The following is an 18,568-nucleotide window of genomic DNA, read 5'->3' as shown; positions in this document are numbered from 1 at the left end:
TAGAGCAAGACTCTGTCTCAAAAAAAAAAAAAAAAAAAAATTAGACAAGTGTGGTGGCAGGCCAGCACCAGGGAAAGACAGGTTCCCATAGACAGAAACACCTGAAACTGGTGATCAGCAGCTTCCTGATAAGATCTCAGGAGTTGGGTGAGTGGACTCAAGCTTGTGCACTAAGAGGCAAAATGGCAGACTTTAACTGCTATATGACCTTCTCCTAGGAACACCCAACTGGTAAGAGAGGAACACCTCAAGTGAGCATGTATGTAACTTCAGTAAACACACTGCGCATTTGGCCCCTCCCAGGTGCTAGCAGGCCACTGCAATGTGGATGGCTTACCCCAAGGGAAGAATCAGGGGAGATATAACTCAACCCTGGAAGCATGCTAACATATAAGACTCCAAGTCAAATGTCAAATTGCGCACTTGAATCTCTCAAGTTGCCCACTTGGCCCTCTTCCAAGTGTACTTTACTTCTTTTTATTTCTGCTCTAAAACTTTTTAATAAACTTTCACTCCTGCCCTAAAACATGCCTCAGTCTCTCCCTCTGCCTTATGCCCCTTGCTCAAATTCTTTCTTCTGAGGAGGCAAGAATTGAGGTTGCTGCAGACTCATTTGGATTTGCCGCTGCTCGCATGGTGAGGAAGAAAGTGTTATTTATTTGGTCCTTTTGAGCCCCCAAAATATCATAATCATATCAATGCCTTCCTTTTTCTTCCTCCTTCCCTCCTTCTATTCCTTTTGCATATCTTCTTTGGTGTAATATCTATTCAATTCTTTTGCCCATTTAAAAATGGTGTTATTTATCCTTTTATTATTGAGTATTATAAGAGTTTTTGTGTATCCTGGATACAAGACTCTTTTTTTTTGAGACAGAGTCTCGCTCTGTCACCCAGACTGGAGTGCAGTGGCATGATCTCGGCTCACTGCAAGCTCCGCCTCCTGGGTTCATGCCATTCTCCTGCCTCAGCCTCCTGAGTAGCTGGGACTACAGGCGCCCGCCACCGCGCCTGGCTAATTTTTGTATTTTTAATAGAGACTGGGTTTCACCATGTTGGCCAGGATGGTCTGGATCTCCTGATCTCATGATCCACCCACCTCAGCCTTCCAAAGTGTTGGGATTACAGGCATGAGCCACTACACCTGGCCCCGGATACAAGACTCTTAACAGATATATGATTTGCAAAAATTTTCTCCCATTCTTTGGGTTATTGTTTCATTTTCTGATGATGTCCCTTGAAAAACAAATTTTTTTCATTTTAATGAAGTCCAATTTATCTATCTTTTCTTTGGATGTTTATGCTTTTGGTGAAATATCTCAAAACTATTGTCCAATCCACAGTCATGAAGATTCATACCTACGTTTTCTTCTAAGGATTTTAAAGTTTTAGCTCTTACATTTAGGTCTTTGATCCATTTTGACTTTTTTTTTGTATATGGTGTGAAGTAGGGGTCTAACTTTATTCTTGCATGTAGAGATCCAGTTTTACAAGCACCATTTGTAATTAAGATCATTCATCATCCCCTTTAATTTTCTTGGCATTCTTGTTCAAAACCAGTTGATTATAAATCTTAGGGTTTATTTCTGGATTCTCAATTTTATTACATTGATCTATATGTCTGCCTTTATGCCAATAGCATACTGTCTTAATTACTTCAGCTGTATAGTCAGTTTTGAAATTGGAAAGTGTGAATTCTCTAACTTTATTCTTTTTTTTAATCAAGATTCTTTTGGCTATTCTGGGTCCCACATTTCCGTATAAATTTTAGGATCAGCAATGTCTCCAAAAAAGACAGGTTGGTTTAGATAGAGATTTCATTGAATCTGTAGATCAATTTTGGTAGTATTGCCATCTTACAATATTAAGTCTTCCAATCACTGAACATGGGATGTTTTTCCATTATTTAGATCTCCTTTAATTTTTCTTTCTTTCTTTTTCTTTTTTTTTTTTTTGAGACAGAGTCTCACTCTGTCACCCAGGCTGGAGTGCAGTGGCTCGATCTCGGCTCACTGCAAGCTTCGCCTCCCAGGTTCACGCCATTCTTCTGCCTCAGCCTCCCGAGTAGCTGGGACTACAGGCACCTGCCACCATGCCAGGCTAATTTTTTTTGTATTTTTAGTAGAGACAGGGTTTCACCGTGTAAGCCAGGATGGTCTCGATCTCCTGACCTGGTGATCTGCCCACCTTGGTCCCCCAAAGTGCTGGGATTACAGGCGTGAGCCACCACGCCCAGCCTAGATCTCATTTAATTTTTCAACAATGTTTTATACTTTCCAGAACACAAATCTTGCACTCTTTTGTTAATTTTTTCCTATTTTATTATGTTTGATGCTATTGTTAATGGGATTGTTTTCTTACTTTCATTTTCAGAATGTTTATTGTTAATATATAAAAATATAAGTCTTGTCTGGGCACTGTGGCTCATGCCTATAACCCTAGCACTTTTGGAGGCCAAGGCGGGTGGATCACCTGAGATTAGGAGTTTGAGACCAGCCTGGCCAACATGGTGAAACCCCTATCTCTACTAAAAATACAAAAATTTTCTGGGTGTGGGGGTGTGCACGTGTAATCCCAGCTACTCAGAGGCTGAAGCAGGAGTATTGCTTGAACCTGGGAGGCGGAGGTTGCAGTGAGCTGAGATCATGCCATTGCACTCCAGCCTGGGCAACAAGAGTAAAACTCCATCTCAAAAACCAAAATAAAATAAAAATAAAAAATATTAATATAAATATAACTCCTTTTTGTATATTAATCTTGTATCCTTTAACCTGTTTAAATTGTTTATTAGTCCTAATCATTCTTTTAGTAGATTCTTTGGGATAGTCCACGTAAAAGATTATATCATCTGTGAGTAGAGATCATTTCACTTCTTCTTTTTTAATCTGGAAGCTTCTTATTTTACTTTCTTCCTTACTAGCCTAGTATAATGTTGAATAGGAGTGGTGAAAGTGATCATCCTTGTCTTCTTCCTAATCTTAGAAGAAAGCATTCAGTCTTTTACCATTTAGAATAATGTTAGTTGTACATGTTTTGCAAATCTCCTTTGTCAGGTTGAGGAACTCCTCTTCTACTCCTAGTGTGTTGAGGACTTTTATCACAAAGAAGTGTTAGATTTTTTTTATCAAATGCCTGTTTAGTGTCTGTTAAATGACTATGTAGTTTTTGTTCTTAGTTCTATTAAGATGACATATTGTTTTTGGATATTAAAACAACCTACATTCTCACTCTGTCAATTTGAGGTTTTTAATTATTGTAATTATAAATAGATACCTCATTTAAAAAACTGGGAAGTACCAAAAGGCAGGAAGACATTGAACCATTTACAACCTTAACACAAAATTTTCGGGTCTGATTCCTTGGGATACAAATATCAGGTTCATGCAAACGTAATTGTGGTTCTTGCAGTTGAAAGTAATGGCAACGACTGCAAATACTTTTGCATGAACCTAATACATGAAAAGACACATAAATAACCCCACAGGAATAACTGAGCATGTTTCACTAGTTCCCACTTAGTGTATGAGAAAACAAACACAAACAGGTACACAAATAGCTTGAATATAAAATGGCACATATTGAGTGCTATAATCTCATTATGGGACTGCAGAAAGTGGACTACACCTCTAGGACTCTGCTCAGGAGTGGTGTGCTGAGGTTGTTTTATTTCTTGGTCACGGCTCATCCTGTTCACCTTCCCTAAAATTTTCTTTTTCTTTTTCTTTTTTTTTTTTTTGAGACGGAGCCTCGCTCTGTTGCCCAGGCTAGAGTGAAGTGGCACAATCTCGGCTCACTGCAATCTCCGCCTCCCAGGTTCAAGCGATTCTCCTGCCTCAGCCTCCTGAGTAGCTGGGATTACAGGCATGCGCCACCACACCCAGATAATTTTTGTAGTTTTAGTAGAGACGGGGTTTCACCATGTTGACCGGGATGGTCTCGATCTCCTGACCTCGTGATCCACCCGCCTCAGCCTCCCAAAGTGCTGGGATTACAGGCATGAGCCACTGTGCCTGGCCTACTCCTAAGTATTTAACCAAGAGAAATGAAAGTTTATGTCCACACAATGATTTGTACACACATATTTATAGCAACTTTATTTGTAATATCTCTAAACTAGAAACAATCCAAATGTCCATCAATAGGTGGATGGATAAATAAACTGTGCATCCATACAATTAAAACTACTCGGCAACAGCCGGGAGCAGTAGCTCACGCCTGTAATCCCAGCACTTTGGGAGGCCGAGGCGGGCGGATCACAAGGTCAGGAGATTGATACCATCCTGGCTAACATGGTGAAACCCCGTCTCTACTAAAAATACAAAAATTAGCCAGGTATGGTGGCGGGCGCCTGTAGTCCCAGCTACTCGGGAGGCTGAGGCAGGAGAATGGTGTGAACCTGGGAGGCAGAGCTGGCAGTGAGCCGAGACCGTGCCACTGCACTCCAGCCTGGGTGACAGAGCAAGACTCTGTCTCAAAAAAAAAAAAAAAAAAGAAAAAAAAAAACTACTCAGCAACAAAAAGGAAGATACACGCAACAACATGAATGAATCTCAAAATATTATGCTGAATGAAAAAAGCCAGACAAAGAAAGAATATACTACATTATTTCATTTATATAACATTTTTGAGAATGTTAACTAGTCTACAAGACAGGAAGTCGGGGAGAACAGCGAAGGAGGAGAGGGATTCCAAAAGGACACCAGGAATCTTTTGAGGATGATGGATATGTTCATCATTCTGATTGTGGAGATGATTTCACAGGTAGATACATATATGTCAAAACTTATCAAATCATACACTTGAATATATGCAGTTTAGTTACTATTAATTATACTTCAATAATGCTGTGAAAAATATTGTACTGAAGGATTGTAATAGTTAAGGTGATTTAAGTTCCAATTTTTAAAAAACACAAAACTTCAACCTGCATAAACAACTAAAGAGAATTTCTTGACTCAGCATAATTGAAATGTGTAGTGTGGGCCTCATGTGTAGTTTGATCAGAGCACCAGCTCCATGTGTCTGTGAGGTTCTCTGCTCACTTCCCGATGTTGCTTTTATTCTTAGTGGGGTTTTTCTCGTGGTAACCAAATGGCTGTAGCAGTTGTAGGTCTCACATTCACATACCACACCTTCTGGGAAAATAGATACGTTTCCTTCACCCCAGTCATTGAACCAAAATCTTAAGTCTTAAGCATGATTGAATCAACTATGCTCTTGTGTCTGTCCATGAACCACTCCCTGTTGTCAGACACTGGGAAACAGTCAACCCTCTAATAAATGACTTCTCACCAGTGAAGGAAGTGTGGAAAAGATGCTGGAGAAGCAACCACCTGAAATGCAGAATATGGACCGGTAGATAAGGATGGGGCAGTTAGCATGGGAAAGGCTGGTTTGGATTAAAACAAAAGGTGACCTAAAGTTGTCATTTATGCCTTAAAATATGCTGTTGATATAAAAGAGAAGTGTACTATATTTTGAAATGTTCAAATGTCAGGCGTTAAAGTCAATACAAGAAAGTTCCTGGCCGGGAGGGGTGGCTCATGTCTGTAATCCTAGCACTTTGGGAGGCTGAGGCAGGCGGATCACCTGAGGTCAGGAGTTCAAGACCAGCCTGGCCAGCATGATGAAACCCCATCTCTACTAAAAATACAAAAATTAGCCAGCCGTGGTGGCAAGTGCCTGTAATCCCAGCTACCCAGGAGGCTGAGGCAGGAGAATCGCTAGAACTTGGAGGTGGAGGCTGCAGTGAGCCGAGACTGTGCCACTGCACTCCAGCCTGAGCAACAGAGTGAGATTCTGTCTCAAAAAAAAAAAAAGTTCCTTTCCCTGTCAACTCTTTTGGGCATCCCTGTTGCATTCCCATTGCCTATTCTAATTCCCATACTTTTCGGGACATTTATTGAAGGAAGCTGTCATGTGGCTTTAGAGTCATTGGGAGCATAAACAACAGAAAAGTCTTCTTCTAGATATAGGTTAAAATGGCTCCCCAAGATATTAGGCACCAAAAATTATTGGTGTTGGAAGTGGTACATGATAGAGAAAAAATGTGAGAAAAAGTTAGCAAAATATTGAGGGTAGAGGAAGAACCCCAAAGGCCATTTTAAAAGAAGTTATATTGTCCATGAATATGTAACATTGCACAGTAAATATAAAGAAAGTGATGGGGACAATAGCTAAATCTTCTAAGGGTTCTATGATGAAGTGGAAAAGAATGACAGCTTTACCTTCCACCTATTCTGTTTAAATATGCAAATTCCATCACACCATTGAATGCATATGTCACATTGCCTAGGAACATATGCAATTTCTTATTTATGTCTTCTTTTTTTAAAAAAGCAATTTTTTTGTGTTTTTAATTGAGATATACTTCACATTTAGTACAATTCAATTTTTGCCATTCTAAGTTCACAATATATAACATTCAGAGTTGGTGATATGTTGTCTTATGAGTCCTTTATTGCTCCTTTTTTTTGAGACAGTCTCAGTCTGTTGCCCAGGCGGGAGTGCAGTTGCACCATCACAGCTCACTGCAACCTCTGCCTCCCCGCTTCAAGTGATTCTCCTGCCTCAGCCTCCTTAGTAGCTGGGATTACAGGTGTGCGCCACCATGCCTGGCTAATTTTTTTTTTTTTTAGTAGAGATGAGGTTTCACCATGTTGCCCAGGCTGGTCTTGAACTCCTGTCCTCAGGTGATCCACCTGCCTTGGTCTCCCAAAGTGCTGGGATTACAGGCGTGAGCCACTGTGCCCCGCCCTTTATTGCTCTCTTAGAGAGTTAATGCTCTGCCTGTATTTCTATTTTTCTTATACAGCTACATATACAAAGAATGTTTATTAATGGCTTTAGGATAATGATTTGATGAAGATGAAGATATCAATCACTTAAATCAGTTAAACAAACACACAGAACAGACCGTTACCATAGGGAGGGATTAATTTGACATAACTTTTGTAGGTCGGATTTGTGGAGGAGGGAGAGTCTAAATGCAGTCTTTCTTGTAATATCATCTGAAAATGTTGAGACTCTCCAAGGCATTCCCACTTCCTGCTTCTTACTGTCGTCATCATATTTAACATGATCAGTGCAACGGACATCTGTGGCTTATGCCTACTCAGCACCCTTTTCTCTGGCAACAGCACCCATCTTCTCCCAGAGGAAAACCACTGGTCTTCCCTTCTCTGAGCCTGTAGCTCATAATTGGTGGAGTAGGTGGGCACAAGATTCAGGACTGGCCAATCAATTCAACAGTCACCTGATGCATGTGACCGAAGCTGGGCCAAGAGTAGTCTACTTAGGAATCTCGAGAAGACTACAGAAAACAGGCAGTGTCTTTCAGCTGAAGTGTTAAAGCTGATTGAATGGAAGCTTGCCCACCACAAGCCATCTTTGCCATCACACTGGTGGCAGCCTTTCTGGGAATAAAGCTAATTCAGAGGGACCCCAAGCTGGAGATGGAGACAGATTTCTTTTTTTTTTCTGGGGGGGAGATAGATTTCTGATGATATCGCTTGAGTACCTAGATCCAATCAGATCTACCCTTAGTTTTCGGTTATGTGAGTCAATAAATCATCTTTATGTTTAATTCAATTTAAACTCAGTTTCAAAACTTGCAACTCAGAGTCTTGGCTAACACCACCACCATTATCATAATCTGCATCACCGTCTCCTCTCCTCCCTCTTGAAGCCAGAAGTAAAAGTCCACTTGCTTCCTGGAGCAGAACCTGAAATGATTGCAACATTCAGCCAGGTGAGTGCCCAGAGGAAGTCCAGGGTGGCAGTGTGGGGTGTGGTGGAGGAAGCTCTCAGGTGCTTCTGGAGCAGAGGTAACTCAAGGGCAGAGACCTGCCATTGAGACATAGACTCTGGCTGCCCATTCCTGGAGCACTCATCTGTATTATTGCAGAACTCCCATTGCAAATGCTTTGTTGGGTACAGATTAAAATCTCTACTAAGTGCTTAGCTGGCACCCTGGAGGTGTATAATCAGAAACCATCATTCCTCTTAAAGCTTCATGTTTGCATGCAAACATTCATTTAAATAGCTCAGGCCTCATGATCATAATGCAATTCTAAACTCTTGTCCCAGGACCTGCCCAGTTTTGTGGATGCAAATATTGCCACTGAAAATAGTCCAAAAACAGCATCCAAGATTTTCCACAAAAGTAGGGTCAGAAACCCAGGGAGAGAATTAGTCTATTTCACTCACTCTATTAGATTAGGAATAATGAAAGGGGAAAGAGCAGACGCATTTCTTGTAAATCAAGACTGAAAGCTCCACAAGTGCAAAGACCATGTTTCTTTCTATTTGTCATTGTATTTGCGGTACCCAACATGATGGCCAGCAAAAAATACTTGTTGTGCGATTGGCCTAAGAGATAAATGAATGAATGAAGCAAGAAAAGTTTGAAAAGGGAAGACCAGGCCAGGCGCAGTGGCTCATGTTTGTAATCCCAACACTTTGGGAAGCCAAGGTGGGTGGATCACTTGAGGTCAGGAGTTCAAGACCAGCCTGGCCAGGATGGCAAAATCCCATCTGTACTAAAAATACAAAAATTAGCTGGGCATGGTAGCATGCGCCTGTAATTCCAACTACTTGGGAGATACAAGAATCGCTCAAACCCAGAAGGCAGAGATTGCAGTGAGCTGAGATTGCGCCACTACACTCCAGCCTGGGCAACAGAGTGAGGTTCCACCTCAAAAAAAAAAAAAAAAAAAAAAAAAGAAAGAAACAAAAAGAAAAGGGAAGACGGAAGACCAAATGATGCTCTCAGAGTCAGGTTCAAATAATACCTCTGCATTGTCTATCTCTGGTTTTTGTGCAAAAGCAGATTACTGCTGAAGGGCCCTTTCCATTCCATCTTGTGGTTCTTCTTTTTTTTCTTTTTTCTTGAGATGGGGTCTTGCTATGCTGCCCAGGCTGGTCTTGAACTCCTGGGCTCATGTGTTCCTCCTGCCTCAGCCTCCTGAAGAGCTAAGATTTCAGGTGCATACCACAATACACAGCTGTATCTTGTGATTCATCTGCAGCCTTAACTGATACAAAGGACATTGGCCATTTTTGCCTGCCCAGTGTCCATTCCCTTTTTCTATTAAGTCCCCCATTTCCTTTTGGGAAATCATCTCTTCTCATTTAACGTACTCTTCTTAGGAGGGTGTGTCTTGGTAAGCACCTCCCACCATGAAAGATGAAGGACACTTTTTTCTTCTGTTTGCACTTGTAAGGACCAGTGCGACCTAAACTCAAACAAGCAGATATTCTCTCCAGTATTTGACTCTTGACCAAGCGACACAAGAATGGAAGGGGTAGTTGGAAGTCATTTATTTTGGCAGGGGTGTTGCTAAGAGAAAAAATTCAAAGAAATTAAATTTAGATCGGGTACAGTGGCTCACGCCTGTAATCCTAGCACTTCAGGAGGCCTAGGTGGGTGGATCGCCTGAAATCAGGAGTTCAAGACCAGCCTGGCCAATGTGGTGAAACCCTGCCTCTACTAAAAATACAAAAATTAGCCAGGTGTGGTGGCGGGCGCCTGTAATCCCAGCTACTTGGGAGGCTGAGGCAGGAGAATCGCTTGAACCCAGGAGGCAGAGGTTGCAGTCAGCCGAGATCGTGCCATTGCACTCCAGCCTGGGCAACAGGAGCGAAACTCCATCCTAAAAAAAAAAAGAAAAGAAAAGAATAAAAGAAAGAAATTAAATTTAACAGAATTTAACTGAGCAAATAATGATCCTCAAATTGGGCAGCCCCCATCCAGAATCAGAAGGTTCAGAGAGATTCCAGCACTGTCACATGGTCAGACAGGATTTATGAATAGAAAAAGGAAAGCAACATACAGAAAACAGAAGTGAGACACAGAAACAGTTGGAATGGTTATAGCTTGGCATTTGCCTTATTTGAACACTGAACAGCTGGCTGCCTGTTGAGTGGTTGAAATATGGCTTCTGTGATTGCCTGAGGCTTGGCTACTTGTTTGGGTTTTTTTGTTTTTGTTTTTGTTTTTGAGACAGAGTTTTGCTCTTATTGCCCAGGCTGGAGTGCAATAGCACGATCTTGGCTCACTGCAACCTCCACCTCGCGGGTTCAAGCGATTCTCTTGCCTCAGCCTCCTACCCGCCACCACGCTGGATAATATTTTTGTATTTTTAGTAGAGATGGGGGTTTCATCATGTTGGCCAGTCTGGTCTCGAACTCCTGACCTCAGGTGATCCGACCCCCTCGGCCTCCCAAAGTGCTGGGATTATAGGTGTGAGCCACTGCACCCGGCCAGCCTCCTTCTTTAACATCCATTCTAAGCTATTGCTATTTGTCCTTTTCACTCCCGGGTTCTATCTCCTTGTAGTGAACACTGTTAGGGTTGTTTCTCCCTTCTCTGCTATGATTCTTCCTTGTCTGTAACTGATTCCTCCCCTCCAGCAGTTTGGCCTTGTACTCTGGCCATTGTGATTGGTCAGATTTACCCATCTTCACCCTAAGCTAGGCCAGTCAGATTTCTTTTTCCTGAGAGTGTAGAAGTTTGACCTCATGAATATGAAAGTTGTAGGTTGTTGAGAGCTAAGCACCAGAAGTGGTTTGGTTAGGAGGAAGGAAGGTCTATAATTTTCTGCTGCTGAGGTTTAGGATTTTCCTGAGTGCCAACACTTCCCTGTCTTCAGGAGAGTTCCAATAAATTTACCTTTCTTGAATAAGTTTTTAAAAATTGGCTTATGTTATCTGCAACCAAAGAACCTCAATTAACACGGTCTCCATGTGATAGAAGGTTCCTTGGAGACAAGGCCAGATTTTTTTTTTTTTTTTTTTTTTTTTTGTGAGACAGAGTCTCTCTCTATCACCCAGGCTAAAGTGCAGTGGCACAATCTCGGCTCACTGTAACCTCTGCCTCCCAAGTTCAAGCAAGTCTTGTGCCTCAGCCTCCCAAGTAGCTGAGATTACAGGCATGTGCCACCACGCCCGGCTAATTTTTGTATTTTTTGTAGAGACGGGGTTTCACCATGTTGGTCAGGCTGGTCTCGAACTCCTGGCCTCAAGTGATCCATCTGCCTCGGCCTTCCAAAGTGCTGAGATTACAAGTGTGAGCCACCATGTCCAGCCAAGGCCAAATTTTAATTCATTTATCCATTATGCATTCATCAAACATTTATTGAGCATTTGCTATGTGACAGACACGTGGTAGGTACTGGGAACCCAAAGATAAATTAGACAATCCCCTGAACTCACCAAGCTTGTTGCCTAGTTGTAAGTATAAATGTATTCAATCAATCATTCATTCACTTAATAAGTAATTCATTTATCCAATGAATAATTACCAACACTCATTTAATATTATGTAACAGGCCTTGGCACTAAATGCTTTGGTTAATTCTCCAACTCTATGAGGTATATCCCATTTTACAGATGAAGGAACTGAGTCATAGAGAGGTTAGGCAGCTTTGCCTAAGTCATAAGGATTCTAAGTGCTGAAACTGGTCTTCAATTATGGTATATCTGACTGCAGAGCTCTTGCTTCTAAGCATTGTGTAACCTCCCTCTCAAAGAATCTCAAAGCAGTGTGATACATGCTTACACAGGTGTGTATAAAGTTCACAGAGGAGAAAGCAACTAATTTTGTGGGGAGGTTGGGGTTCAAAACAGGCTTCACAGTTGAAGTGGTTTGAGTAATCTTGAAGGAAGAGAAGGGTTGTCTTCCTGGTGCCTAGCATAGAACTTTGCATATGAACACTGTAAAATGATGATTAAGCGGCTTATGCTTCTGGAAGGAGTTGTTTTCCTGTTTACACAGAGCCTGGGGTGTTTCCTACTGCCTACTGCAGCATCATTTTTGTGATTTAGCAATGGCATGTGAAGTAATCAGATCATCTGTATATCACCGATGCTCACAGAAGCCTGTAAGGTAAGTAGTACAGGTACACACTTTGTAAGATGAGTGAAGAAACCAGGGCTGAGTTTGCATGACTTGTCCAAGACTATACATGGTGAGTAAGTGGCAGAACAAGACAAGGGGCCAGACCCCTGAGGAGGGATTGGCTAACAGGATTCCTCAAATCTAGCCAGACTCCTTTACTCCTCTTAGCCTGCAGTTCAGGCTTTGATCTTTCCAGACTCGGCACCCGAGTTTCTGAAGGTTTCCTCCGAACACCCTCCCCATCCTTCTCAGTTCCAGCTCTCCAAGTCCCGCTCATCTTCCAAGATCTATCTCATTGCACATCTTCCTTGCAAGCCTTCTCCAGATTCATTCAGCTCACTCCCTAAGCTTTAGTTAAATCCCTTAGCCCTGCTTCCATCCAGATTCCTGCCCTGAAAACTTTCTACCTGGTTAGACTCATCACTGCCGTTCAGCTTCCCTCATCAGAACTCCTGTTGCCTCATCTCTCCAGCCTTAGGTTGGTCTTTAACTATTGTTTTCTTTCTATGTGTATATCTTGTCTCTCACTGAAATGTAAGCTCCATGAAGCACAGCCACATGCTTCCTTTTTAGCCTTATACATACAGATGTATATTCACTTTGGGATCAATAGTGTTTGTCAACTCAAATAGGATGCGTGGGATGAATGATCCCACCTTCTGTTAGATTATTCAGCTCCTAAGTCATGCAAAACCGATACCTTGTGGACCTCCTTTCTAGAGCTCCTGCAGGGTGGGGAAAGAATGCAAGGATTCTCATAGGTGCATTTAGCAATTACTAGTAACCAACACTTAATGAATGCTTACTAATTGCTAGGTCCTGTACAAAATACATTACATACGTAAACTTATTCAATCTTCACGACAACTATTATTGTCCCCACTGAACAGATGAAGACACATAGAGGTCACTCAGCTAGAAGTGGCGCAGCTAGGATTTAAAACCCAGACCGACTCCAGAGTCCATACTCTTAATTATGATACTAAATTCTTTATGGATAACAGAAAGTCTCTAATTGTAATGTAGATCAATTTCCTTGCTTTCTAACCCCATGGGAAGATGGAACTAAAAGGGTGAGAAAATAATATTTATTATACGCCTACTATGAGCCTAGTATTAGAAGAGGTGCATAATGGGTTAATGACATAATTCTTGCCATCAGTCTATGAAGCAGGAAGTATTAACTCCATTTTAAAGAATTTGGCTTCTAAAGTGGTTAAATACAGTGCTCAAGTTTTAGCCTCCAGTTATTGGCAGAGTTGGAATTAGACCAGGTTTTCTAACTTTGAAGGAAAGACTTAATTTAAAGGAGACTGTATAGAAAACCCTGCCAAGGGCAAATGTGAAGGGCACGTGAAAAGGCATCTGAATTATTACTTATAATAATTCAGAAATAGTGAATGTGTGGCGCATATTGAAGAATGATGAGAGATTGTCAAAAAATCTATTCTATAAACACTCACAGAGGAATCAGCTAATTAAACAAGGGAGCTGCCTGTCTTGGGCTAGGACATAAACCCCAGAACTTCCCACGAGGCAAGGGCAGAGCGGGCGCCACCTGTCCTGGAGAACCTGGGAACCCGCTGCAGAGACTTCGGCTCAGCCCCTTTTATTTCCTCACACTCTAATTGGCTACTTTTCCCTGGGCTCCGCCTCCTCCTCGGTCTGGACCATTAAACAGGCAAGCCCTACCCCGGACCTGGATGCGGCCTCCAATCAGGTGCCAGGCCCTGGAGTCCCTCTAGAGAAGCCCCCTCTCCGCCGGCGAGGCGCTTTGCTCTCGTCCGTGATTGGCCAGGCAGCAGCATGGGGTCCGCCTCCTTCTCTTCCAGATTGGTCAGTGGTCCTCAGGTCCACATCCCTCTCGGCCGGTGTCCGCCGCTTTTTCCCTTCGCTGCGTGGCCTTGGGCGAGCCCAGTCCTCTGCGGAGAGGGCCCCGCCCTCTGTGAAGGCCCGCCCGGGAATTGGCGGCGGCGCTGCAGCCATTTCCGGTTTCGGGGAGGTGGGTGGGGTGAGGAGCGGGACTTGGAGCAGCTGCCGCCGCTGCCACCGCCCACAGAACCTGCCTTGCGCCTGGTGCTGCCAGGAAGATGCGGCCGGAGCCCGGAGGCTGCTGCTGCCGCCGCACTGGGCGGCCGAATGGCTGCGTGGCGAACGGGGAAGTACGGAACGGGTACGTGAGGAGCAGCGCCGCAGCCGCAGCCGCAGCCGCAGCCGCCGCCGGCCAGGTACTAGGGGCCCGCGCGGCGGGGCCGGGGTGGCGGTGTGGACTGGCGGAGGGGCGGCTGGGCGGGGCGAGGTCTCCGGGCCATCCGCTGGGCAATCCGCCGGGCGGGCGCTGCTCGCAGGTGTGGGCGGCAGTGTCCGGCGGCTGGCCCGATCTCCACGAGCCTGGAGGCTCAAGGACGGCTCGGGGGCTCCCCACCTCTCCGCGCCTGGAGGTCTTCCTCACTTACTCCCGGAGCTCTGGGTTCTGCTCAGAGCCCCGGGTACTTTTCTCTGCCCCATCCTGCCAGAAGTGTGTGCTGTCCCCAGGGGAAGCGATGAGGGGCCCCTCGGACCCCAGTGGGAGCTGCCCAAGGGCTTCCGAGGGTCCCTTCTCAAACCCCCGAGGTTGTTGCTTCCTTTTAAAGTCCTGCAGCCGTCCAAAGAAAACCACCCATGGGGTCCTTAAGAAGCAAAGAAAGTTAGGCGGTGGTGTCAGATGGAAACACATCCAGCCTCTCCCAACCACATTCTGGCTACCACGTTCGCTCCTCAACCAGGACATTGGTCCGTAGATCTGGCAGGGAATCCAAGCTGGTCCCTCGAAAGCATCATTCTCTTAACTCTGCCCTTGGTGAGACTCTACCCCAGGCTCCAGGTTGGATTAGGTGGCCCCTTCGACCCTTTCCTGAACACGAGTGCTATCACACAAGGGGATTGTTTAGCCTGGTGGTGACTTGCGATGACTCTATACTAATTAACCATGCTGAATCATCAACCAAATTCAGGCAGTTCTAAAATATTTTGAAAAGTTCTAAATTCAAGACAATGCTTATTATCAACCTTACAGTGCTCTGGACTGACAGATATTCTGTTGAAATGTGTTTTTAAAGATGAGCTGGTTAAAACGATGCAAGATCGGTGTTCCTGGAAGAGAGTGTTGCGATAATTTCCAGTTGACTTTAATACGTTTAAGTCTTGTACAGATATTAAGGAACACTTAGAAAGTACTCTGTTTCCCTTTAGCAGGAGTGTGACTGTTGCAGTTTGATACGATGGTGATCTTAATTTGGCTTTAACATAAATATCTGGCAGGCTCTTTCCCAGATGAGTAGTTATGATGGATAGATCTGTTACTGTTTGGTGCGAAGCAGAAAATAAAGCATTTTTCCAGGTCATGTTGAGATACTGAGACTGAGAGTTGAGGGGAAAAATAAGTAAAAAATAAGTAAAACAGACTTGACCTCCCCTGAAGTTGTAAGGTGTCAAAGCGAAGTAATACACAGATCAAAATATTTGTTTTCACTTTTAAAGAAATAATTGTGTGAGGGAGGAAGTGATAACAGTCAGCTCATTATAAGCAGTGGAATAGTTTGTCGTTTTCCTAGCAATGTAAACGACTTATAAGACAAAATTGTTGTGGTATAGAATGTAATAGGGAAATTTAACGGGTAGGAGTTAGAAAATACATTGCAGGTGAATTTCATTGAGGTACGATTTTTTTTTTTTGAGACAGAGTTTCGCTGTTGTCACCCAGGCTGGAGTGCAATGGCGCGATCTCGGCTCACTGCAGCCTCCACCCCCTGGGTTCAAGCGATTCTCCTGCCCCAGCCTCCCGAGTAGCTGGGATTACAGGCGTCCGTCACCACGCCCGGCTAATTTTTGTATTTTTATTAGAGATGGGGTTTCACCATGTTGGCCAGGTTGGTCTGGAACAACTGACCTCAGGTGATCGACCTGCCTTGGCCTCCGAAAGTGCTGGGATTACAGGCGCACCAGGCCGAGGTATGATTTTTTTTTGTTTTTTTGTTTTTGTTTTTTTTTGAGACGGAGTCTGCTCTGTCGCCCAGGCTGGAGTGCAGTGGCGCGATCTCGGCTCACTGCAAGCTCTGCCTCCCGGGTTCACGCCATTCTCCTGCCTCAGCCTCCGGAGTAGCTGGGACTACAGGCGCCCGCCACCGCACCCGGCTAATTTTTTGTATTTTTAGTAGAGACGGGGTTTCACCATGTTAGCCAGGATGGTCTTGATCTCCTGACCTCGTGATCCGCCTGCCTCGGCCTCCCAGAGTGCTGGGATTACAGGCGTGAGCCACCGCACCCTGCCAGTATGATTTTTTAAAATGAAAAAGGAAGTCAAGAGAAAGGTGTTCACACTTCAGCGGTGCTTTCTGTTCAAATGCTTCTTTCAATCTCTATGAGTTATGTTCAGATTTAGTAGGAAATCAAGGACCTTTCTCCCATAATCTCTAACAATTTTGCATTTGTAGAATGATATTTCTTCAGAGCTTGCCAACTAATAAGGTGAAGAAATATCAAGGTACTAACATGACATTTTAAAATCTGTATGAATAACATTTGGTTGACTTTTGGGGACATGTTTTGTAAAAGTTTCACTCCAGGCACATTGGTGGCATTTGGAAGAACGGTCTGTTGGAATGCTGTGAGGGCTGCAGTATCCCTTCTAGAAAACTACTTCTCACCAGTATTTTTAAAACAGATTTCAGATCTGGAGCTTTCTACACGCTCAGATGGAGGAATATTGTCTGTGAATTTTTTTGTTTCTTATACAAAAGAGAGATCTTGGTAACTACATGAGAGCAATACAATAACTTAACATTTTTTAAAAGTTGTTTTCATTTTAATTAAAGCGATGTGCTTGTGCTCCAGCCTCTACCTATCTTTCCCCTCTTTCTGGGGGAAATGTTGCCAACTGTGCCATCAAAAATACGCATACAGCTGTGTGTCATGCTTTTACTAAAATATGAATTTAGAGTACAACATGGTTGAGATGTAAATTCTTTTCCTCACATCTCCCACTATGTCTTTTAATGAACAGGAGAGAAGTCAGAAACGTCTAGGATCACTTTACACTCTCAAGAGTATGTTTCTGTGCTTGAAAGGATGAATGAATGTATATAGAACAACTCTTGGATTTGGGTTTAGAATTTGATTAGCTAGATGCTGTGTTAAGGAGTTATGAAACAATCAGACATTGCTGTTTAGTGATGACAGTAGACACACAGTTTTCACAATAGTTACAGTTGAACAATAGAGCAGTAATTTTTCCTCGCTGCTATTCAGATGAGTGGGAGGAGCACAAGCCTTTATGTGAGGTAAGGTGTGGCAATTTGCCCAAGGGAAACTTTTACATTACCATTGGAAAGAACCTTTGGCAGTTTATTTAATTCAGTCCTTTATCTCTTTATAGGACTTTATTAAAATCAGTCTTGATAGAAAATTCTATACTGTTTTTAAAGATCTCCAGGGGATTTGCAGCAAGTTTTTCTCTATAGCAAATTGGATTATTCCGTGATCTTAATTACCAGATTTCTTCCTGTGGATTTAACGTTTGATTAAATAAATGCCGTCTTTTGGTTGCACCTGAAATATAGTAGTTTGTTCGTGTGTTTGTTTTTAAAACTCCATGTTAACAGCTCTTTTTAAAAGAGCTTCCATTTCTTTATAGAAGTTTTGAGATTTAGGTTTTCCTTTTACTTTCCTCAATTAGTTAATAAGTGTGAAAGAAAAAAAGTTATCTACCTTTGAGACAGTTTTGACCCTAACTTTTTTCCCTTTGGGTGTAGTTTTAATGAGATATTAGGAGGATGAGAGCTCTCTGGCTGTCAGAATAAAAAATTCTGTCTCGAGGAATTGGGGCAAAAGTTGTATTCTTATGTTAAATAATAAGACAAGCAAAGTAGAAAGAACAAAGTGTTAGTCTTGCTTCTTAGGAGGAGGCAAATAAATAACTAATGAAAGCTGGTTTACTAAGTAGCTACTAGCTTTTGTTTCCACTGAGGGGGAAACAGTAACTGGGGATTTAATGTGATAGTTAAGGAAAAGGAGAAGATAGTTATGAGGCCAGAACAGTAGAAATAGTTAGAATAGTCATATATCTATTTAGATTTAGCAGGTCCTGATAAGATACCTCAGATACCTCAAGGCTTTTCAGAAATAATGTAATTACAACTTGGAGGACAAGATTTTCATTTCAATTTTCACTCTAAGGGGAAGCATATCTTGATTCTTACATAGCTGCAGCTAAAGAATTCCAGAGTTATTTGAGGTACTCAGGAATTTTCTTTAACAGGAATTCTTGGGAAATGTGTAAGCAACTATGTTCTTAAGATAGTATTTTAGAACTAGGATGTTCAGAAAAGTCAGACTTGTCCACTTTTTAGGGTTTGCCCATGTGCCATGGAAATTTGCACTGCTTTGAGCAAGACAGTTAATTGGTTGATTTAATTAGATTCAGTTTTTGGAAGAAAGAAGCAGTGTTTATTGGTAGAATAGGCAATTCAGAGGGATGGGTAGAGGCACTGTTTGCATTCTGAGTGGGTGTGCCGTACTTGATTAAAAAAATGGTTTGTGGACTCAAAGTCAGTTCCCTTCTGGGTAGTTTCTGAGAAGCTTCTGTAATATAATTCACAATTTGTGACCGATAAAAAAATAAGTCCTTTGCTCTTG

General features: G+C 42.8%; 1 protein-coding gene across 1 annotated transcript in view; it reads left to right on the top strand.

Annotated features, from left to right (window-relative positions):
- Positions 1 to 13,735: 13,735 nt before the first annotated feature.
- SPTLC2 (serine palmitoyltransferase long chain base subunit 2) overlaps positions 13,736 to 18,568 on the top strand; it is a 111,734-nt gene continuing 106,901 nt past the window's right edge. Inside the window, exon 1 of the mRNA XM_024231694.3 lies at positions 13,736 to 14,124. Coding sequence (XP_024087462.3) covers positions 13,987 to 14,124 — 138 coding nt within the window. The 5' untranslated portion in view covers positions 13,736 to 13,986. The remainder of the gene's footprint in view (positions 14,125 to 18,568) is intronic.

This window comes from Pongo abelii, chromosome 15 (genome assembly GCF_028885655.2).
Source record: "Pongo abelii isolate AG06213 chromosome 15, NHGRI_mPonAbe1-v2.0_pri, whole genome shotgun sequence".
Taxonomy (NCBI): Eukaryota; Metazoa; Chordata; class Mammalia; order Primates; family Hominidae; genus Pongo; species Pongo abelii.
Note: the sequence above shows the minus strand (reverse complement) of the source record. Positions and strands in the feature narration are given on the sequence as shown.